This window comes from Notolepis coatsorum (genome assembly GCF_963971535.1).
Source record: "Notolepis coatsorum genome assembly, chromosome: 3".
Taxonomy (NCBI): domain Eukaryota; kingdom Metazoa; phylum Chordata; class Actinopteri; order Aulopiformes; family Paralepididae; genus Notolepis; species Notolepis coatsorum.
Window position 1 is genome coordinate 149,602,359 of NC_140167.1, and position 24,532 is coordinate 149,626,890.

Here is a 24,532-nt window from a genome sequence, read left to right on the forward strand (position 1 = left end):
CAGTGAATGACTACTGATAGGAGAGGACGAGGGGCACGGGAGGCACTCTGTTGTCCAAGCACACGTCTCCGTCACTGAGGGGCCGTGTCTTGGGGGCAGGGCGAACACAGAGGTGGTCCTGAGCCACGAGTGAGGCTTCTGGTGTCAATTGTTGTAATCCAGACCGGAGGAGGCAGAGAGAGCGAGCGGAAGAGTGTGTGAGAGGGAGGGAGGGAGAGAGAGAGAGAATAAGAGGAATGAGAGAATTAGAGAGAGAGAGAGAGAGAGAGAGAGAGAGAGAGAGAGAGAGAGAGAGAGAGAGAGAGAGAGAGAGAGAGAGAGAGAGAGAGAGAGAGAGAACAGAGGGAATTGTCCAGTGCTGGTGTAAGGGGAACCAAGGTTGATAAATACTGCATGGGGGCTGAGAGGACCATCAGTGGTCTGCACTCCTCCACCTTTCTCCCAGACCCTCCCTCCCTCCCTCCATCCCTGGGTCTCTACACCACAGTGTTCCTCTGCCTGTACGGAGGGGGCGGCAACACGTTGCCGGGCTTCAGAGCGAACTCGGACAGGTACTCCTGGTTCTCGGCCACGGCCGGCCGAATGCGTCCGTTCTGCCGGTAGAAGAAGCGCGTACTGCAGTCCTGCAGGTACTCGGGGTTGTGCAGCGTGGCCTTGGGCGGCAGGCTGTGCTGCCAGTACTCAGGATTGTCAAACGTGGCCTTCTTGCCCTTCTTGTCCACCATGATGGTGCCACCGGTGATGCCCAGGTGAAGCGTGTGCCCGGGGTGAAGGGTGTGCGACGGGTACGACGGGTGGGCAGGGTGGCCGGGGGGCAGCACGTACCCGGAGGAGGAGAGGGCGTGGCCCGCGGGGGACGGGTTAACCGCCTGGGACGCCGATTGGCCAACAGAGGTGCCTGAGGCGGAGACGGTGCTGGCCAGTGCGTTCTTGTCGCCGGGGTTGTGGAAGGTGTTGAGGTACAGGGGCTCATTGACGTACTCCTCCTCGGCCCTGGTGTGCTGACCGTTGGCTGTGGCGGACACTCCTGCCATGTGAGGTGCGTGGTACCCCGAGCCGTCGATCACCGTTAGGGCGTCGCCGTTCCTACGACGTGTGACAAAGGGGTTCTCCTCTACTGGATTGAGATATTCTACACAGAGAGAGAGAGTGAGACACAGAGAGGTTAATATTGTTATTTCCACAGTGATGTGGACATTGGTCTCTGCTTCTTCATCTGATGCTTTATGCAAACAACGCTTAAAAAACAACAACCTCAAAAGATAATTTTTAATGAAATGTATTTTAGTTGAATTCATTTGTATAGGACTACTTTTTGAATCCTTTCCCTTTTTTGAATGCTTTCCCTTTTTTGAATCCTTGAATCTTTGAATTATGGGTGTATCGATACCGACACCAGATAGATTTCCCCCAATGCCTAAAATACGATACCAAGAAACATGTAACGGAAATCAAAGCAAAGTTACTTAACCTCTTAAGCCTGATCGGCCCGGTACCGGTACGAGATTTATTTCACGTCATAAATAGATCAATACAGTCTGTATTAAGTAATGTTCAGTTTCTTTTTCAAATTTAGTAAAGACCCTAACCCTATCAAAACAGCAGTCAAAGTGTATATTTTAGGCACTATGTATGTTTACCAATGATTTTAAGTAGGGATGTTCGATATTGGCTTTTTTACCGATATCCGATATACCGATATTGTCGAACTCTTAATTTCCGATACCGATATCAACCCATACCGATATATGCAGGGTTTCCCCCCCAAAAAAACTGAATAATTTCAGGTAATTAACATTACATATCTCTTGTCGTGGAATTAACACAACATTATGCATACTTTTGACAATAAATAAAATAAGAATTTGTTCTTACTTGCTTGCCTGGGTAAATAAAGGTTAAATAAATGTAAAAACTACACTACCCAGCTCACACCAGCTGCTGACAACGGAAGTCCAACCATTTATCACATAATTTTTCTGACATGATTTTTGTGTTTATATCTCACGGGTCGAACAAACCTCAACATTATTGCCATAAAATACTACATATTGTTTCTTTACCTCTCTGTGAACTGCATCGCAATCCAGTAAAAAATTGCGGAGCTATGGACATTATACAAAAGTAACTGTACTTACAGTCGATTTCATTCACAGTCTTTGCTGCCCTGTAACGGGCGTCTGGTGGTATTAAATCCAGATCTAACTCTGCCACTGGAAAGAGGATATTTGGCCCGATCCATAATGTATGTCTTGGCCCTAATAAGGTCATTCATAGGCTTGACATTCTATATTGTATATTCATATTTCAAATTGCATGTGTCCGGATGGCAAAATTCAGTAGGCTACTGTATCTACAAAAAAACCTGTAAATCATCTGTCCTTTGTTAATTTGTCTAATGGTCCATTAAAATGTACTCAAGCATAGTAACAGACACAATATTTCCGACACTGGGAATACATTCCCTGAGGTCCATAGATGTCCCTAGATACCATGAACCTGCAAATGGATCTTGTAGAAGTCGAGCAATCTTCCATTTACTTGGGTATGTACTTTTAGGTGAATTTTCTGAAAATATGGCTAGGGTTTAAGAGGTTAATCTGCAGCATTTCTGACACATACAAGCATGTTAGATCTCTCTAATGGAAAAAAAAGTTACTATCCCACTACCCATCCCAAAAAATATAAAACAAAAGAAAAAAAAAACAGTGGATCGGATCGGTACTCTGTATTGGCAGATACTGAACATGTAGGACTCTGAAGCAGTATCGGCAGTGGAAAAATGGTATTGGCACATCCCTACTCACTTTATTTTTAAGTGCATTTGAATCCAATATAATTGTTTTATATGTATTTTCTGTCTTTCTTCAAATAAAACAAAAACACATCAATAGTAGAGTCTGTAATGCTGTCAAACAGCAACATATTATAGTTATATAGTAACAAAGTACTGTACTGTGAAGTTCTACTGACCTCTCTTGGCAGAACCTGAGGTGTGGCCAAGAATAGCAAACCCTCCCCTATCCTCACTCAACACCAACCAACCAATGCCAAGGTGCAATACTAAGAGAAGCACTTTTGCCTAGAGAGGTTGCTGTTTGATGGCATTACAGATTCTACCTTTACACATTAGACATACATGCCACAGTTGTGAAATTTTCTGAGGATGTATACAGTAGACCCATGTAAGAGGACTCTTTGGTACACTACAACCCAGTGTTTATAATGAATATGACTTGTTCTATTCTAATCATGGTCCTGTGTCATTATGGACAACATGGACAGGACAGACGCATTAAAAACCAACAATGCAGTCAGTTATGACAGTGTTGTTCTTCACAGTGAAATGGCCAGCTAACTGTGTGGTGTCCTGGACTCACCTGAGCTGTGCTTGTCCCTCATGGAAGTCATGTAGCCATCCTGATCCTGCTCTCCTCTAGCTCCTCGCTCCCCCAAAATACCTGTGGGGTCTGCGCTGTAACGCTGCGTGCTGCTGTCCTCCCCTCCAGCTGAACCTGGGTAAGGAAGGGAAATAAAAAGCATAAATATACAGTTATTTTAAAAACAAACCCTACTTCTCTATCACACGGCATCATAGCAACAGAAAAGCCCCATACATTTCTATTGCAAAAGGTTTGTTTATCACATGTGTTTCCAATGTGTTTTAGCTTTTGTTTTGGTTGCAAATCTCTCATTTCTAATATTGTATTTCAAGTCATGGGTATGCTGAATATTAAAGGTAGATTATGCAATGTTGCGAAGCAGTGACCTTTAGGCCAAGTACAACATGGGACTGTGCTTTGTTTGTGGTTTTTGTTTGATGTATGGATTGGATTTCAGTGGGTGTAGGGGAGGGGTTGCTACTGCTGGCCACACATCAGGCTTTGCCAAGAGAATGAGAGGTCTGGAGAAATTCACAGTATAATAAGTTAACAAACTTAAGAAATGTCTCACAATGGTATGGGCATTTCTGTATTCAAATGTTTCTTTGTTTTGTTCATGAAGACATTCTTGCAGTTGTCCCTACAGAGTGAATTGAAGCATGGGCGAGCTGCAACAAACTGATCTTGTTCTAAAAACCCATCTTGTTCCATGGTGGCTCAATGGACCAGATTTTGGTCTAAATCAATTAACCACCAATAGATGCCAGATAATAGAAAAATAGGGTCTAGCTTGCAATAACTGGAATTATTGTTTAACGCATACTGATCTCCGAGGGGAAATAAACTCCATCCCAGAGTGCAGATAAAATGGTCTGCACTCAAGAAGGAGAATAATATGTTTCTATATTGCCATCTATTGTATTCAGGGACCAGGGTTTAACAAGGAAATAATCTCTGGGTTTTGATCAATATAATCTATATTCTTGTTCTGAATGCAGTCAATTCTCATTCAAGTGCAGAACATCGTCTTTTTTATTCAGTTGTTGTTTGTTTGTGGGCTTCACATTGATTCTGAACAGTGTTATGTGTTCTTGTAAACTCTCAGCACACTTGACAACACAATCAGTCACAGCAGATTACTGTGATAGATGACAAAATGCAAAATGCAAAAAAAAAACTCTATGAAAGAAATGGGAATTCTCAATCCCAGATCGGCGCATTAACGGGTCACAGTGTTGATTCTTTCATGCGACATCCCCTCTTCAACCAGTTAGTGATGGGCAAAACAAGTATTTTGAAAGAGCCACTTATTTTGGCAAATCATTGATAATAATAAAATAGCCTAAACCAAGATGTTGCTTTATTTGATACTTGATTCTTCAATCCAGACTGTGCTTGTGTCTTAAAAGAACACGCCAACATTTTGGGAAATAGCTTACCGTCTTCTCCAGAGAGAGACAAGAAGATACTGTAGATGCCAGTTTCCTCTCTGTGCGTTCAGTAGAAAGCTATCTGCAGGATGCATGTTAGCCTAGCTTAGCACAATGAATGTAAGCAGACATGACCTAAACTGGTATATATCTTCTTGTCTCTCTCTGGAGAAGACGGTAAGCTAATTTCCCAAAATGTTCTTTTAACATTGCAGCGACCAACCGCTGTTCACCGTAGAGAGAAAAGGAAGGATCCATAACTAGCTTTGATCCTTTCCCCGTTTCAGTCTACCTTGGAGCCCCGGAGTGAGAGCCAAGCCCAGACCCTGGACGCCTGGACGCGGGGAGACCTGCTTCCTCAGGGTGCCATTACAGCGCTGGTCCTCCTGGCCACCACTGCTCTGCACTCCGGAGGCCTGGTCCTGGACGGGGAGGCAGCCGGCGGCCACAGCCGACACCGACACCACCCTGGGGAGGGTAGCCATCATGTCCTCCATACTGAAGCTGCCATCCTGGTAGCCATACTGGTTCTGTGTTGGGGGAGGGTGGGGGAGGGGGTAGAGAAAGGAGAAGATGTTTTCCTTGAAAGCACAATTAAATTTTTTTTGATATTATATTCTTTGTTTAGATATGATTCAATATTATTGTTTAGACCATGGGACATGTGTTAATAACATTATTTTGTAGTTTTTTGGGTATTTTATTATGATTCATACACTCTGAGCTGCTTAGTATCCATTCTAAATGTAAAGAAGGCCTAACATTGATTTGATTGGCTGTGCACTTTTACTGATGACTGTCAGAACCGAAATGATACTGCAGAATGCTACATCGGTGACATCACTGGAGAGCCATTCTGAACCTGTAACGCCACATGAGCAACACAATTTGTTTCCCCACAGTGTTAGAAGAGCAATGTCTCATAGATTAAATAATTATGAAACATGGTTTGAAATTAAACATTCATTGATGCAATGAGTTGTGACCAGCGTGTCCTTTGGGCCTGCGATTTAAAGCGTTGCTCACTTTTGTGAATAAAGATCAGCGACAAGTGCTTCTCCTTGGGATAGGATGCTATTTCAACTCGTATACAACATGGACAAGTATATCAGCCGTTGGCTGCACGCTGTCAGATGCATTGCCTGTGACAGTAGAGTGATGGTTTTAATACAGCCTCAGACATGGTCATAAAACTGCCGTTACAATGGCTCAAAAACAGCAGACCTATTTAGAAAAAAAAAAGGGCCAAACAACTAGTAGGATTAGGGTTCAGTCTCTGTTAGGTAGCCAGGCTCTGTGGCAGAGAAAATACCTTGAAATATGTGCATCTTATTTATAAATAAATGGCATTGTCACTGTATGTCTTTCTCGCACACTCCCCTCCCTCCCTTCTGTGTCTGTCTGCTTTCACTCACAGGAGGAGACCGGAGCTCCTGCTGTGTCCCCTCTCCACCCTGCGACTACATGCACTGGTTCACACTCTCTCGCTCCTCTCGTACTCCTCCCTCAGCCGCCCCCCCCCCCCCCCCCCCCCCCTCCTCTCATCCTTAAAATAATAGCACTCAAATGCACTTGTGGATTCTTAACTCACTGTTGGGTTTCTGCCACTGTTCCTTGCTTTTGAAATCTTTCTGTCTTTGCCTGCGTGCCTCGACTGCATGTTGTGTGTGTGTGTGTGTGTGCGTGTGTGTGCGCGTGTGTGCGTGTGTGTGTGTGTGTGTGTGCGTGCGTGCGTGTGTGTGTGCGTGTGTGTGTGTGTGTGTGTGTGTGTGTGTGTGTGTGTGTGTGTGTGTGTGTGTGTGTGTGTGTGTGTGTGTGTGTGCATGTTGTCTTGGAGAGGATGAGACACGGCAGAGTGAATGGGAGGATCTCATGGCAAAATGCCTCGTTTCTTTTCTAATAACTGCTTGAGAAGACTATGCTAAGTGTAGAGTGAATTACTGAGTAAATATTGTATTGTGTCGCATAATTGAGTTCAGTACATGATTTATGCATTCGGTGAAGAGCAATTAATCCAATTAAACCAGAATTCACCCTAATGAGAAAGTCCACAAAACAGCGACGGGTACATTTAGAAACATTATGCAAATCAATCATTTTTCATTTAAAAAAACATTTTGTGCCAATTCTTTGTGTTTCAGATCCCTCTGAAATGTACCAAACCGAGCCGGGGGGAAGGGTTGATGTCCCTCATTGGCATTCAGAGGTTTTAGCCATCCCGCCTAGCTGCCTTTTCAGACACAAGCACACGGGAGGAAGTTGGAATACAAAATGGTTGATGTGTCTGACTGTGGGAACACATTCCAAAAACAGAGGAGATGCTGAGCAGCCCTATCGGTCTGAGAACAGAGTGAAAGAAGAGAGAAAGAATAGTACAGGGGAGATATATCAACCTTATTACTGCTATTTAACCTAAACAATCACCCTTCATCATCATGGGTGAACTGAATAGTTACCATGTGATTATTTTGAACCTATCAAGCTTGACTCTTGGTGTGGTGATGCAGACTTCCTACCCCTGTAGTTTGATGATGGCATTTACAGTAAGTGACAGTAGACAACTAAGCACTTCGATGTAGTTTTCTTTAATTGAATTGAATTGAATAGAATTTTGTATCATATTTGTACTTTACCTTTCACTGTTGATGAATATCTTGTTTTGTGTTTATGTATTGTTTTCTGTCACATTTCTTGTGTTGTGATGTTATGGAAACATATGACAAATAATAATAATCCCAAAACATTTTGGTCATAAAGACAAACAATTATAGTGAGGGAGGAGATGAAAAACGTATGTTGAACTGCAGTAGTAGTTTTTTTTAGAAGTGTAGCGTTACTTCTTTTTGGGCAAGCGGGGAAATACTGTACTCAGCAACAGCTAAACACTGCAGTTTAGAAAATGCAGTTAAATCTTCATTCAATAGCCCTATCACTTTAGAGAACATTGAGATGATTTAAATGAGTGCTTTGCTTGTTATTGGTCCCCTGCAGTTCAGTTACACTTACTATGGCAGTTACCCTGCTGCTGCACACTGAGAAATGGAGCCCAATTGCAGAGCAACAGATGAGTCAATCTAAAAAGAAATCAGCCACTAAACTACAATGTGGTCCAAAAAATTACTTATGACCAAACTAACCTGGCAAACATAGTAGCTTAAAACTTGAAACGACAAAAGGGCCACTTTATCTTAGTCTGAAAATTATTATGTGCGCTATAGGGCTGTTTGATAAAAAAAAATATTGGATTTAATTCCGGTTCCAAGTGGTGTCTCGGGAGAATTGGCTCCAGGCACAGAGATGTCAGCTACACCTGTACAACAGAGTAGGGCTAGGACGAGACAAGTAACTCACCTCACGATACCATACTGATATTTGGCCCTCGATAACGGTAATATCACAATAAATTATATCTGTGATAATCAATAAGAAATTCCATCTACATTTTCTGCTTACTTTTCAGCTCTAAAATCATTATGCATAATGCAACAGGGACAGGCCATATACTAAACAAAACAGAAAATGATGAGGTTTCTGGAGATGTGATGCATTATATTCGACCTCACCCATAATCACAATAGCAAGCCAATGGAAATATCATGTTTTATGCGAATGAAGTGGGTCACTGTGCCAAACTCACCACGACACAACTCAACTACAAGACCCCCCGCATTTCACTGTATACTTGTATGCCGTGACAAATAAAACTCTTGACTTGACTTGACTTGAACTTGACATAGAAGCCTTGCGGCTTTGCAGCTTGGCCAAAAACTGACAACCCCCAATGAAACTCTGATGTGTGGTCTACCTTACTGCAAGCCTTATCATTTCCTGTCCCAAAGTGGATGGTGGCAAGAGGAGAAAGGTCAGCACGATTTTGAGGACATTTTACGAGAAGAATATAGAATGTTCAATGTGCTGGAAGTAATAAGAGGAAATAGGGCGAGAGACAGATTGGCCTCCTGCTGTGTCCTCAAATCAACAAGGAGAGACGTACGCAATTGAACACATTGACGAAAATCACATTAATCGTGTACAAATTATTGCGAGAAAAGAAAAGTGGTCCGAATTGGGCAATTTCGGACCACTGCGATGCTGCGTATACAGTAGACACAAATGTGCAGGGTCTGTATACCCTATCGGTTATAATATACACTGCACTAGAGCCCAACATTTTTTATTAATCAATTTATCATTTAAAAGGTGGCAGGTCCATCCCATTTCCCCACATGGAATGCACCTACTGTAAATGACATGCTGGTGCTCTAGTCCGACATCTAGTGGCTGAATGTTATCTATAGCACCCTTAAAGAGCTGCAACATACTGTAGTCACCAAAGAGCCACATATTGAGTGCCGCTGCCCTAGGCCAGTGGTTCCCAAAGTGGGGGCCGCCGCGGGGGGGGGGATGTCAGATATTTTTTTTAAATTCTTTTAACATTTCCAAAAGAATTGGACACATCATTGACACATGCTAGCCTGTAATAATCCCCCACAGAAAAATCTACTTTGCATTTGATATATTGTATTATATGCCATCACACACACTGGCATTTAAAGGGTTAGAATTATAAAATGAATATGTGGTGTTATGATCAGGGCTGAAGTTGAATAAAAGATTGTATTTTTTTCAATTTGACATTACAAAAAAACTGAAAATCCATCAAAATCAGTGTTGTTGCTAATCATACATATGCTAGCCTGTTTTTTAACAATAATTTGTGATGCCATCACAAACACTGGCATGTAAAGGGTACAAATAAAAAAAATCCTGCACCAGAATGCAGGAAATGAAGCCTTTGTAACAAAACAAATCCTGGTGGGGGACCCCCAGACCCCCCGCTTAAAAAGTGGCCTGACTGGGGCTATATACTGTGTGCGTTTGAACGTTTGCATGTTTCAACCATACATTTCCATTTATAAAAAAAGATATATAAAAAAAAAAAAAATGCACCTCCTATAATAATGGGGGTTGCGGGCCGCGGCTCTCTGACACCGTTATTTCGGCGGTCGCTGCCTGAAAACTTTGGGAACCCCTGCTCATAGGCTACTGTAACACTAATACAGAGGTATAATACAGGCAGTATCCACTTACACATGCTTGGAATTAGCTTATTTCATACTTATCTATTTTTATCTAGCACACTCTCAGGAGCAAAACAGAAAGCAGCATTTCATATAAAAGTATTCTGTATTTTTGTATGACAACTAATAAAGAAACTTGAAACTTGAACTTAATTGATGACCTCATATGGAGAATCTGCTGAAGTTTTGTTAAAATTTAAGTTGTTTTTCTCTTGATGTCAGACAAAGGTTGAAGCTACATTTTTGCCTGCTCTTGATAGTTAGGTACTGTGTATTATGCTTTGAGGTTCATTACGAACTGTAAGCTGTGGTGTTCCACAAGGAAGCATACTAGGACCGCTACTCTTCCTAATTTATGTAAAAGACATGTCGTCAGCCTGTGACTGCAACTTGTTCCTGTTTGTGGACGACTCAGCCCTGCTGGTCTCTGACAAGAACAAGTTGCAGGTTGAAAAAACCCTCAGCTCGGAACTAGGCAAAATATGCATATGATGATAACAAACTATCATACCACATGGGCAAAACAGAGTCCATTCTCTTCGGTTCAAATAACAAACTCGGCAAGACCGACGGCTTCTCAGTTGCAGTGGGTGATAATATTGTCACAAGGAAAGAGGAAATTACCTACCTGGGTTCCATCCTAGAGGCAAATCTTTCCTGTGACAAAATGGCATCCAATGTAATAAAAAAGTCAACCAACGAACTAGATACTTGTACCGGATCTCCTCTCTGGTAAACAAGAATACCCTGAAGACTCTGGCAGGAGCACTCATTCAAGGGTACTACGACTATGTGTGCACCTCTCATGGTACCAAAGCACCTCAAAGGCGCTTAAAACAAAATTACAAACATCACAAAACAAACTGGTCAGACTACTACTTGACCTTACCCCCAGAACCCACCTCACCCCTGCCCACTTTGACAACCTAGGATGGCTTAGAGTAGACGACAGAGTACAGCAACTTGCAATGGGCCTGGTCTACAAGATACACTATACGACTAAGGTACCCATGTACATGTCAAAATACTTCCCAAAGGTCAGTGAATACCACAACCACTACACCAGAGGAAGCTCAACAAATCATGTTAAACCCAGATTCGGCTCAAACAAGGGACTAAATACGTTTCGCAATTATGCCACATCAATGTGGAACGCCCTACTCAAAGCTGTAAATGAATGTGAATCCCTACCCACATTCAAAACCGCTCTTAAAGAGCACCTACGGGAGGCTGCAATTCGAAACTGGCCACCGTAAATGCCCAAAACCCCCACCACCTCCTAATAGACAGTCTCCTCCCCACCGCATGTATATATTCCCTCCCCGCCGTATGTATATCTCTCTCCCACCCACCCACCCACCCACCCCCTCCTAATGTACAGTCCCCTCCCCATCATATGTATATACTCTGTCAGGATCTAGGGGTAACAGTACTGTATATTTGAATACCGTTTGTCACAAATGTATCAGTACTAAATACCTATATGTCCCTATGCCATAAATGTCATGTATGTTGTGTATGTCATAAATGTCTATATGAATTGAAAATGGGGGACCCTGATGGAAACAAGACAAACGTCTTTCTCAGGTCTGCATCCCCTTAACAATTGTGTGTATTGAGCCGTACTGTATTGTACCCATTCTACAATCTGTTAAATAAAGTTTTCAATCAATCAATCAATCAAAGCCCCTCACATACAGTATCACTGCATATCACACATACTGTAAAGTTAATTAGCCTGCTCTGTCAATGCGTCAGCTTAGTCACTGGTATGGTTTTATCTATATAAAGCCTTTCTAGGTAGCCTCCCCTCTTATTCATCTTTCTGTGTGGCCCAAAAAGTTTGCACTTATGTGTTACGGTCTCACAACGCTGTGTTTATGACTCAAACTGAGCAGGGCAAGAAGACTGCAGAATGAGCTTAAACTCTAGGACCTAGTTATTCTCACTGAATTTCAAGCCACTGCATGTGCAAAATGGATATGTCAATAATAAATAAACTCCACGGGTTGTCTGAAATATAGAGATTTATCTAAATCCCAATCTAAATTCATGTAGAGTATGACAGTCATAAACAGATCCGAGGTAGGGCTGCCGACGACGCCCAGCGGGGAACCAAATTGATTTTCTGTCTCACGATGACTCATGACGGAACAGATGTTGTCAGGATGTATCACTGATGCAGGAGTACTTGATGATATCACACAGGGAGCATTACCCCTCCTGCATGAAATCTTCCCCACAGCATCAACCCCAGGGAAACATGATTATTAACGATGCAACACACCTTCTGTCAGGACGACATGAGCTAATGCCTTCAGGTCAATGGTATAGGGTGCCACAAACTTCAAAGCAACCAAGTATATTATGAAAATATTTAGGTAAAATCATGTTTTCTATATTCTAGTGAATAGTTGTTTGTTAACCTGCCAGACTTTTGAGCCACCATGTTTGAGCTGCTCGCTGTGTCTTTCTATCTCTCCAGGCGCTCGCCGCGGTGTATGCGCACGTACAAAGACGGTGGCTCGCTTGGGGAACGTCTAGAGACAATGCCCCTTTTTCAGATTTTTTTCTAGGAAAAAAACACGTCTTCTTTCAAATCTCCTTTCAAATTCTCCAGCCAAGATGTTCTTGAATGAATGAATGAAACCTTTATTGCCCTTCAAGGGAATTTGCTTTGCACAAAGAGAGCAATAAAAAAGCCTAATGGGCACAAAATATGAACAATAGAGCACTGACAAACAAGACATGAGCATAATAAATAAGAACATCATAAAAAGCATGCCACTGCATGACCCTCAACGGCACCATGGTGCAAGTGCTAAAAAAAGACAAAATAATCAAAACTTGAAAAGCTGAATGCTGCGTGGAACAAAGGACGTAATGCATCGTTTGGTTCTAGTCCTAGGCATGCAGTACCTCCTCCCTGAGGGTAAGAGTGCATACTCAGACCATACTGGGTGCAGTTGATGGGCTATGATCTTTTCTGCCAATTTCCTGGTGTACTGGTATGACATGTTTGTAATACTACACATTCAGATTCAGATTCAGATTCAGATTCCTTTATTAAGCCATTTGTGTAAAAACACATTGGTAATTGTTGCAGCATTACAGTGTATGCATGTTTCATTTCTTTTTTCACAGTAACGACCAGTGTTGGGCAAGTTACTTTAAAAAAGTAACTAGTTACAGTTACTAGTTACTTCTTCCAAAAAGTAACTAAATTACAAATTATAAAAGTAACTAGTTACTTCAGAAAGTAACTATTGCGTTACTTTCAAGATTTTTTTTTTACATAAACAACATACACAAATCTAAACTATTTTAATGTTGTTGTGGGACAAAGTGAGACTAGCCTCCAATCAAATGCCATGTAGGCTATGTAGATATTATAATTACTATGTTTATATAGTGGATCATACAAATACAAACAGAATAGATGTTTTGGAACTTTTGATATGTATTGCCCCTCAACAGGCCACAACTGGGCAACATTAAATGATGCTTGTTAAGCACTATACCAAAAATAAATAACAAATATATACTGATTGATTGAACATTTTAATTAACAGATTTCAGAATGGGTACAATACAGTACAGCTCAATACACACAATTGTTAAGGGGATGCAGAGCAGAGAAAGACTTTCGTCTTGTTTACATCAGGGTCCCCCATTTTCAATTCATGACATTTATGACGAAAGTCTTTCTCTGGTCTGCATCCCCTTAACAATTGTATGTATTGAGCTGTACTGTACTGTACCCATTCTGCAATCTGTTAATAAACTTTTCAATCAATCAATCAATGACATACACAACATACAGATATAAGAATCTAATCGAATCATCTAAACTAATCTAATCATTACATTTAAGACATGCATGACATACAGAGATATATATATCTCTGAGCACCTGAAGCCTGTGCTATTAAACCAGGAAGTGCAGCACTGTTGATAAGGCTGTCAGCACTGCAGTAGAGCCACTCAGTGCCCTGCGCTGAAAAGAGTGAACACAAAACGCTCATGGACCCGCGGTCTCATGTTGACTGAGTCGCTTGTGTTGTTCGTTGCATTCGTTTTTGAGCTCAAAACGTACACTACACGGACCGCGGTCTCATGCTGACTGATCAGTGATCGCTTGTCTTGTAGCGCTTGTGTGTCAGACTCTGGATGCTTTAGACACCCGCCCACCTCCACCTCCGATTGGCTTACCTATGACATTGTATTCAACCTCAGCCAATCGTCAGCATGTATGCTTGGCTCGCGCACTGTCCACTAAACAAGGAAGAACATATTATTGCTCTCGGCGCAGAGATATGTCTGATGAAAGAAACAGGTTCATTCATAGTAACGCGCCGCATTTTTTTGCAGTAACGTAACAACGTTATTAAGATTGGAAGAGTAATCCGTTAGATTACTCGTTACTGAAAAACGAACGCCGTTAGTAACAAAGTTACTTATAGCGCCGTTATTCCCATCACTGGTAACGACAAACACCAACACAGGACACAGGACAAAAAACAGTGCAGTGGAGGATTAATAATTTAAATACATATATATATATATATATATATATTATATATATATATATATATATATATATATATAATATATATATATATATATTATATATATATATATATATATATATTAAAGTGTAAAGTGCAGAGTTCCAGTAAGACTAGTGCAGTGCAGTCAGTGTCATTGTGCCAGTGTCACTTGGGGGCAGAGGGGGGGGGGTTGGGGGGGGGGGGGGGACCTGAGGCATTGATCAGCCTGGCGGCTGAGGGGAAGAAGCTCAGTCTGTGACGAGCTTTCACAGCCTTTGGGATCCTCAGCCTTCTCCCAGAGGGGAGCAGGGTGAAGAGGCTGTGACCGGGGGTGGGAGGGGTCGGCCATGATCTTCCTCGCCCTCTTCAGCGCCCTGGAGTCGTGAAGGGACCTGAGGGAGGGCAGGGGACAGCCGATCACCCTCTCCGCGGAGCGAATCACCCGCTGCAGCTTGGCGAGATCTTTTGCCGCTGCAGCGGGGAACCAGGAGATGATGGAGTGGGTGAGGATGGACTCAATGATGGCCGTGTAGAATTGGGCCATCATGGTCCTCGGCAGTTTGTATTTGTTCAACTGCCGGAGGAAAAACATCCTCCCCTGGGCCTTTTTGAGCAGGCCCATGATGTTCAGCTCCCATTTCAAATCCCGGAGATGGTCATGCCAAGGAATCGGGGTGGGGGTGGGGGGGATGGAGGTTGTGGCTGAGTGGGTGAAGGAAGAGGGTAGGGGGGGAACCTCTTTCTCAAACCTACAGTATAATTCATTAAGCTTGTTCGCAAGGGGGAGGCTATCAGGCGCCTGTGGTGACTTTGGCTTATAGTTGGTAATGGTCTTGAGGCCTTTCCATACAGAGGAGGAATTCCCCTCAGAGAGCTGCTGCCGCAGTTTCTCTGAGAAGCGATGTTTCGCCTCCCTCACCTCTTTGGCAAACTTGTACTTGGCCTGCCTGAACCGATCCACATCTCCACTGAGCCTGGCCACCTCCTTCTCCAACCTCAGCCGCCTGAGTTGGGCTGAAAACCAGGGCTTGTTGTTGTTAAAGATCTTCCTAGTGCGGAGAGGGACACACACCTCCTCACCGAGGCTGATGAATGATGTCACAGTGTCTGTGTAGTCATCCAGGTTGTTTCCAGCCTCAGGCCCCGCCCACTCAACAAAGTCCTGGTCACAGCCTGCCCTCTCCAGCCAGGCACGGAGACACTCGCATGCCTCACTGGACCACACTCTGAAGCTCCGCACTACAGGTTTTGATTGTTTTAATCTCTGCCTGTAGCGAGGGATCAGGTGGATAAGATGATGATCACTGTTGCCCAGTGCAGCACGGGGGACAGAATGGTAGGCCTGCCGAATAGTACAATAGCAATGATCAAGAATGTTTGCTCCCCGAGTTGGGCAAGTGACTTGCTGCCTGTATTTGGGGAGAGACCGGCTCAGATGAGCCTGGTTAAAATCCCTCAATACAACAACAAAACTGTCCGGGTGGTTACGTTCAACGTTCGTCAGCTGTTCGGCCAGTGTGTCTACCGCTGCGGTGATGTCAGCGTCAGGAGGAATGTAAACGAGGATGTAAGAGATGTAAGAGTTGAACTCACGGGGGGAATAGAATGGACGACAGCGGATGAAGAGGGATTCGATAGCAGAGGAACAGTGTTGGTGAATCACTGTCACATCGGAACACCAGCGATTGCTTACAAAAAACATAAGTCCACCTCCACGCGACTTACCCACCGCCTCAAAGTCCCTGTCGGCACGAAACGCGGAAAAGCCCTCAAGCTGTACAGCCCCGTCTGGGACTGATGGCTTCAGATGGGTCTCCACAAACGCAAAGACAGCTGTGGAGTGGAAGTCCTTGTTTTCCGCAACCAGCCACTGGAGTTTGTCCATTTTATTTGGTATAGAGTTCACGTTTCCGAGGAATAAACCGGGAAGTGGTGGCCGCGAGCCCCGCCGCCAGAGGCGAACCAGACAGCCACCTCTCCTTCCCCGTTGCCGTCTGATCCAGCGCACAGCACTGGCGAAGAACGCGGTCCCCCTGACCAGTACATCCAATAAATCCGTGGAACGGATGAGTAGTGTTGGGAAAGTGTTTGATGGGTTTAAACACCCGATGTGCAGAAGTTCTTCTTTGGTGTAGGACGTTAGACAGGACACAGATACAACACTGAACAAACAAAACGCAACACACTGTAGCGCCAAGGCAGCCGTGGGCGGCGCCATCTTCACCAGTTATCTTACCTCCTAATTTGACCACCCTATCTAATTTATTCTTATTCTGTGTACACTTAATGCTCCCCAGCACTGAATACAGAAAGTCAGCACACTCTGGATGCAGGTCTTATAGAACAGTATCTGCAGAGTTCTGTCCACTTTTCCAAGTTTCCTCAAGAAGTACAGACATTGTTGAGCCTTTGCAGATCTGGAATTGGTTTTAGCGGTCTTCTGTGGTCTTCAGGGAAAGCTCGGCGAACGCTGGTCGCCAATAAAACACATTACTATCACTGTTAACCTGTCAGGTCAAGGTGCTGAACTTATTGGCGACCAGTGGTGGCAGCACCGAGTGTTCGTCGACTGGAGGATTTGAAAGGAGACTTTGGAGAGAAAAGGGTAATTTTATACTGTATTTCAGCAGCGGCTTGTGTTTTCACCCCACCGGCCTTTGTCAAGACTAAGCTTTCTGTTAATCGAAAACACAATACAAACTTGAATTAGTTAGGACGAGTTATTGACTAAACCCTCGGCGGTTCATTATAGAGCTTTGTATATACATACAATTTGTATATACATACAAAGCCTGTCAATAGAGCTAGGTATAGCAAAACCTTGTATTATTGCTTAAAGGTACAAATCTGCAAGACCGTCTGCAAGTGATGTCTTAGCACTTTATTATTAATTTTTTGGCCTACATTGAGTGGGGATAGGGGATGGATTGCTATATCTATACATTATAGTAACGTATTACAGTGTTTCTTCAGACCTCTCTTGGTAGAGAGATCCCCACTCAACTCCAACACACACATCAAACCAAAACAATATTTTTTTAACAAAGTGCAGTACCAAGAGGCACTATTTTGCCTAGAGGGAACTCTTTGACAGCATTACAGATTCTACATTTTAACTGCACAGATATCCCCTGTGGTAGAAATGATATGTCTTTCCCCCCCTTCCATTTGTCACCCCCCCCCCCCCCCCTGACACCTACTGTAGTCCCATTTTCCCCTGATTAATCCCCAATACCCACATCTTGCCTTCCCATCTCACTTAATCAATCCCTTTGTCCTCTGATCAATCTGTCTTCCCTGATCAATCAGTCACCAGCCTTTGTCTCTCACCTAAAACCCCCACCTTCCCTAACCCCCGTCCCCCCCTTCCGGTATAACCTGGTCAACTGGCCCCACCCCTTCTTGTCATGTATAAATAAATATCAACGTATACTGTGAATCTGGGAGCTCATTACGGACCCCCCCCCCCCCCCCCCCCCCCGGCCAGGGGCTCATTGGGTCTTCTCAAGCCAAATCTCCTATTTGACCTAATACATTTGTAACAACCAACTAGTTGAGCGGCGAATTATTGCCACCGATATCCACGACAATACTTTATGTCCCATAACACTCTGCATACCCTGTTTGAGTCCATGCGCGTGCGCGGTGTGTAGGCCAGCGGAGGCACATTGAAGGCGTGGGGCACCAGATACTCTTCTGCATCCATCAGGTCCTCCAGCTCCTCCTCGTCCAGCAGGCTCTGGAAGAACTTACTGTCGCTGGGGCTGGGCAACTTCATGCGGTCGTCCCCCTGAAAGAGGCATGGGGTGGGGTGGTATTGAGAGGTTATACACACATGTGCAAACACACACATACACACACACACACACACACCAGGGGCGTAGGTTTGATTTGAGCTTTGGTAGGGACACTTAATATGTAACCGCACAAAGCGCGCAAACAGGCGTTTTTTGCACAAATTTCAGCGTGAATAACTTTTTTGGAGCTACAAAGAGCATCAGATGATTCTGTTTCTTTAATTAACCTGTAATAATATTATTATAAATATTGCAGACAATAGGATAGCTTATTGACCCGAGTCAATAAATTCCAACCCACACAGACCAAAACAAAAACATTTAAACAAAGTGTAATACCAAGTAGAGCCTTGTTAAATACAGGATCAGACCCGGTGCTATGAGGATGAACCTACCTGGATGACCAGGTATCGCTGGGGGTCGCGAGCCATCCTGCAGAACTCTGCCGCCAGCTCCTTGAACTTGGGTCTGCTGTCTGCATCGATCATCCAGCCTGTACGAGGGGAATTTACTCATCAAAATCAAATGTGCATAATACAAAATTATATGGCGAGCATGGGTGGATAATTTGGTTGCCAAGCTAGCACAAATCAGGTGAAATTAGACTTTGTGTTGAATGTGTTGACCCTTAAAATGAAAGTGTGGAAATTTACACATTTCTTTGATCAAATGTCTCAATATATGTGCTTTTATTTTGAAGGCCAACTTGCTAACTGCAGGATAAAATATACCTTGTTTAAAAAAAAATATAATTACGTATCAAAACAACCTTTGACAAACATGGTTAGACGATGTACAATTTAATTACAGGTTTTCCTCCAATACAATACTGTTTCACTGTCAGAATGGCCATAATGCAGTAGTAGCGTGATTCACTGCCAAGTTCTCTGCATACACCTGCCACCAGGCCAAAGCAATCACATAATGTCCTTGCCCTATAGTGGACTATGTCTTGGCATGCAGCAGGTACACTGAGAGACAGCAAGAAAGAGGAAATCTGAGAGGGAGAAAGATAATTGTGTGTATGTGTGTGTGTGTGTGTGTGTGTGTGTGTGTGTGTGTGTGTGTGTGTGCACGGCAGCATGCATATTCACTGGTGTTTGTTTGTGTATCGTACAATGACAGATAGATAGCAAACAGGTCACAATGATCTATCCTCTCCTGGCCACGCGCTTCTTTTTCCAGGTTGGCACATTGCCTATTCATGTGAGTGGCAGTGCCCGGGCATGGAAGATACCATGGGGGCAATGTGACAGAGGGGACCATAGGCTGTCAGTAGGAGACAACGGGACAGGGCCAGGGTGGCGCTGGCACAGTCTCTGTGCCCCTGGCAGCCATGGCTAGGGGGCACGGCACCACCTGTGACCCCTGTGCCCGACAGCAGGACATTGGTGTCCAGCCAACGAGTGCCACGGTGGGGGTCAGGCCTGTGATGGATAGCCAGGGAAGTGATTCACTAATCAGCTGGCTACTGTAGACGCTCTCGCATAATAACTTTAGCATTGGACTAGCAAGGTCTCACTTTTTGGAGTGTGAAAATGTCTCTGTTTTTTCCCCATTGTGTTCATTTTAATGGCGTGGTTAGAATAGGGTGACCAAACGTCCTCTTTTGCCCGGACATGTCCTCTTTTCACGCCCTGTCCGGGGCGTCCGGGGGGGGGGGTTTATAAATTCATGGAAATGTCCGGGGTTTCATTGTTTTTCAGCTTCAGTTTCAGTTTCACGGCCCTTTGCGAGCATCTGAAGGCTCGGGACTGCATTTTTCGCTGAACATATAAATTACCGAATTAAAGCGCTATCTGTTGCCGTTCGAATGCCATCTGAATCGCCAAAGTCCGTGCCTCGGTTCTCGAGTTACATGCCGATATGTCAGGCGTGCGACTATCACCCCGGACTCCCGGAGAAGCCAGCGGCGCTCTCAGGGCCGCGCTCTGACGGCCGCGCTGTGAGGGCCGCTCAGCAGCGCCACCCACCCAATGGCTGAATTGCCAATGGCTGAATTGGCAGCCAATGGCTGACAGAGTTGAACATACAACATTGTTGAGAACAATGGAAGAATTCAAAATACCAGTTTCTGACCGAAGAATAATTGCCAACTTATACTGGAGGCAGAAGGCTAATGTTAGAATAGGAAAGGAGAAATCAAGAGACTTCCCGGTGGAGAAGGGTGTAAGAAAAGGATGCATCTTGTCCCCTGTACTCTTTAATATGTACAGTGAATCACTGATGAAAAAAGGTCTGAGAGGAGGGAAAGGAGTAAAACTTGGCGAAGAGAACATCACCAATATAAGATACGCGGATGACACTGCTATATTCTGTAACTGTCAAGAAGATCTACAGGACATGATGAATAAGCTGAATGTCGAATGCAAAAACTATGGAATGTCGCTAAACACAAAGGAAACTAAAGTAATGATCATTGAAAAAACACCAGGAACTGTTTGTAAAATACAGGTGGATGGAGAAAAACTTGAACAAGTGAAGGAGTAAATGTACCTTGGAAGCTGGATCAGTGAAGGTGGAAGAGCTAACATGGACATTAAGAGAAGAACCGGAATTGCAAAGGGCGCATTCTGAAACCATAAAGAATTATTGAGAAGAAACATAAGTTGGAAAACGAAGACCAGGATTTTGGAAACGTATGTTATGTCAGTCTTTTCATACGGAGCTGAATGAAGAGGCAAAGAGGATGATAGACTCTTTTGAAATGTGGACGCTGAGGAAGATGCTGAAGATAACATGGAAGGATAAGATCAAGAATGAGGAGGTACTGAGAAGAGCGGATATGCAAGGAGGACAGCTGCTGGAGAGGTTGAAAAAGAGAAAGATGGAGTTGTGCGGGCATGTTCTGAGAGGATCCAGCGGGGAGATGTTCAAGAAGGTGGTGATGGGGAAGGTGGATGGAAAGAGAGGAAGTGGAAGACCAAGAAGAGGCTGGGTAGACGACGTCTGTGATTGGAGCGGAGTGAGAGGCGGAGTCACGGAGTTGGAGAGAAGAAGTGGGGACAGAATGGGTTGGAGAGTGATAGGCAACCTTCGGAACGAAGAAGCCACCTAATGATGATGATGAATTGGAGTATTGGCACAGCTGTGAGATCTGCTCGAGGCCAGAGGATGTACATACTGTATGAGTAAATGAACTATACTTTTGCTCACACAATATCTTGAATGAATGCGTTTATTTATTTCGAACATAAATTGAAAATAAATAATAATAAAAAACAAGTAATAAACAGATTAAAAAACAAACAAGCAGGAGTATAGGATGAAGTGTAAACGTATGTATTCCTACCCCCTTGATTGATTGAAAACTTTATTAACAGATTGCAGAATGGGTACAATACAGTACGGCTCAATACACACAATTGTTAAGGGGATGCAGACCAGAGAAAGACTTTCGTCTTGTTTACATCAGGGTCCCCCATTTTCAATTCATCATAACATATGACCTACATGACATACAGATAGACAGTATTCAGTATACCTTCACACTCTATTATCTTATGCAACTCATATTCACTCCACAAACTGAAATATACATACATTGTTGAATGAACAGCCTGTTTCTTGAAGTTAGACTCTCCTCTAAATTGTAACCCCCCTCTCTATAACAGAATTGTTGGATGTTACCCGGGAGTGAATTGTTTTGTGCTTTAAACATGATTTGTGCAGTCTTAAATTCAGCCAGGTCCCAGAGTTTCATGGCATGTGATTTAAAAAATAGTGTGTTTGTGTGTTCCAGATATCCTACCGTATTGATAATCAAATCAAAATCAAATGTATTTGTAAGGCCCGACAACACACGTTAATGTCCCTTCAGGCCCATGTCCCTTCAGGCTATGGATTTGCGGTGTTTTCCAGCTTATACAAAAAATATATATTATTTTTGAATATTGCAACTACTACACAAAAACGTGAGTACACAAGTTCAACTCATGTTCAGCCCTATGTTATTAGCACTAAAAGTGATTTTTCTTTATTGTGTACGAAACTTCAGAATGTTATCTTTAAAAAGAGACCAGGCTTATGCATGTGCTATAAGCATAATGTATAAAGATAAGCTTTGCAAAAAAGTATGCAGTCCTAAAGTTCAAGTAAAAGAAAAATGGCCGCTTTTCTGGGTGCATGTTTCCAAGCATATATGTTAAAACAATAAAGGCATCTTTGAGTAAACTTTGAGTAGAGATTCAAGATTCAAGAGGTTTATTCATCACATACAGTACAGTACACAAGACATAGTGAAATGAAGGTGGCCATGCCCGCTTCGATTGTGCAAAGTATCATTAAGTATCTCGAGGCTGGGGCCAGCATGTCCTCTTTTTTGGAAATCAAAATATGGTCACCCTAGGTTAGAATGATACAGCAAGATTAGTAGCACTTACCTTTCTTTTCTAAAAGATATTCAGAGTTTTCCCTAACGAACAGTCTCAATTTGTTTACATCCCAATTTTGTCCACAGCGTAGCTATAGATGGGTTTCTTGTTTGTAAACACAATATGTTCGAGCCAATCAGCAATACCTGCTGAATCACATGGTTGAGGTGCCCCCTACCCGTGTTGAGCTGGTAGGGGTCTTTATGGAGAAATCATTGCACTCCCCTGACTAAAAGTTGTAAAACGGCTGGATGTCATTTAGCCCAATCAAGTGAGTCCTTTACATATCTAGCTTTGGCATGGGTTGATTGTTTAGATCTCTAGCATGGCTAATAAATGCAAACATATTGTAGTCTGCCCCTTTGTTTCGACCAGGATTACGTTCCTTTTTGCCTCCTTGATGCTGAGTCTATATGTGGCAAATTGTGGTCACTCACTCATGGACGTTCTGTGAGGGAATCTTTTTTTAAACGCATGCGCAGAGCACGTAGTAGCGATACCTTTCTCTGCATCTCCCTAAATCATCCTCGAATGGCATTATCCTGCTTTCAATTGCAAGATATTAACAACACAAAAGCTGCCCCCAGATGCTAAAAAGCACTCTGGCGCAAAAGTCGGGATGTGCATGGATCCATGTATTGCCAGAGGCAGCTTCAGCGCAGTGACAGGCAGTTCAGCTCAGCTCAGCAGGGACAATTAACCCTCTTCAACTTTTCCTTTGTTCATCTGTGTGCGCCAATGATTAAAGCAGCCACTAGGAACATTTTGAGATCAATAGATCATCACAAATTCAATGTCCATACCTTGGCAGGATTATTGCAATAACATGTTGAAATCAATAGAGACTGAAAGACAATTGTGGTGACCGCCACAAGTACATCAATATCTTCTATTTTTTTTTTTTTTTTTAACTCAATTTTTATTTGCATTTTTGGATTACAAGCATACAAACAACATCATCTTTGAATATTATTATCATCTCAGTCGGTCTTCCAGGTACATAATACATAGACATAATGTACAACACCGTTAAACAGACATAAACAATAAAGAAAAGATTTTAATACCCAAAAACAGAAATAAAAAATACCGACTTAAGCAAAAGTTCCACAGACATAAATAATAAATTGAAAAAACGTAAAACAATTGTCCTACCCCAATGATAGAGATAGAAAATACTAACTAAAGCAAAAATGTGTGACATGGGTTCAGAGACCCTCCTTGAACCTCTTTCCTCCTTTACCCTTCTCCCTCTTGTGTTGCATTTGTTTCTTCCTCTGTGATGTCGTTTTCGTTCCCCTTATAGTCCTCCCACTTTCCCCATCTTTCCCCAAATTTCTCTTCCTGTAACCTCAGCATGTGTGTTATCCTCTCCATATCCTGTATCTCCTCCACTATTCCTACCCATTGTGCTATTGTCGGTGGGTCTTCCTTGTACCACAGTCTCGTTATTGCTTTTCTGGCTGCTATCAACATTATCTTTATTAAATATTTGTCCCCCCCTTGTATTCCCTCGTGTGTCAGGTCTCCTAAGTAAAGCACCAGTCCTGTTTGTGGTAATCCGTATCCTAATATTCTGATCATTGCCTCCCCTATCTCCTCCCAATACCCCTTCAGCTTCTGACATCCCCAGAATATGTGCGTGTGATTTGCCCCCTCCTTCCCACACATCCTCCAGCAAGCTCTTTGTGTTGGTGCATATTTTCCCTTCAGTTCTGGGGTTATAAAGAATCTGATTAAGTTTTTCCATCCAAACTCTTTCCATATCCTCGATCCTGTTGTTGAATGTTGCACCTCGCATATGTTCCCCCATTCCTTCCCTGTTATTTCTATCTCTAGCTCTCTCTCCCATTTCTCCCTTATGTATGCTGATATTACTCTTCCTTGCCCCCCTTCGTATGCCCATACTATCATCTTT

At 43.2% G+C, this 24,532-nt stretch overlaps 1 protein-coding gene across 1 annotated transcript in view; it reads right to left on the reverse strand.

Moving 5' to 3' along the window:
• Positions 1-476: 476 nt before the first annotated feature.
• Positions 477-24,532, reverse strand: part of erbb4b (erb-b2 receptor tyrosine kinase 4b) — a gene marked incomplete at both ends in the record, with an annotated part of 1,077,000 nt that continues 1,052,944 nt past the window's right edge. The window contains 5 exons of the mRNA XM_084311407.1: positions 477-1,132; positions 3,381-3,509; positions 5,106-5,343; positions 18,064-18,234; positions 18,637-18,734. Coding sequence (XP_084167533.1) covers positions 477-1,132; positions 3,381-3,509; positions 5,106-5,343; positions 18,064-18,234; positions 18,637-18,734 — 1,292 coding nt within the window. The remainder of the gene's footprint in view (positions 1,133-3,380; positions 3,510-5,105; positions 5,344-18,063; positions 18,235-18,636; positions 18,735-24,532) is intronic.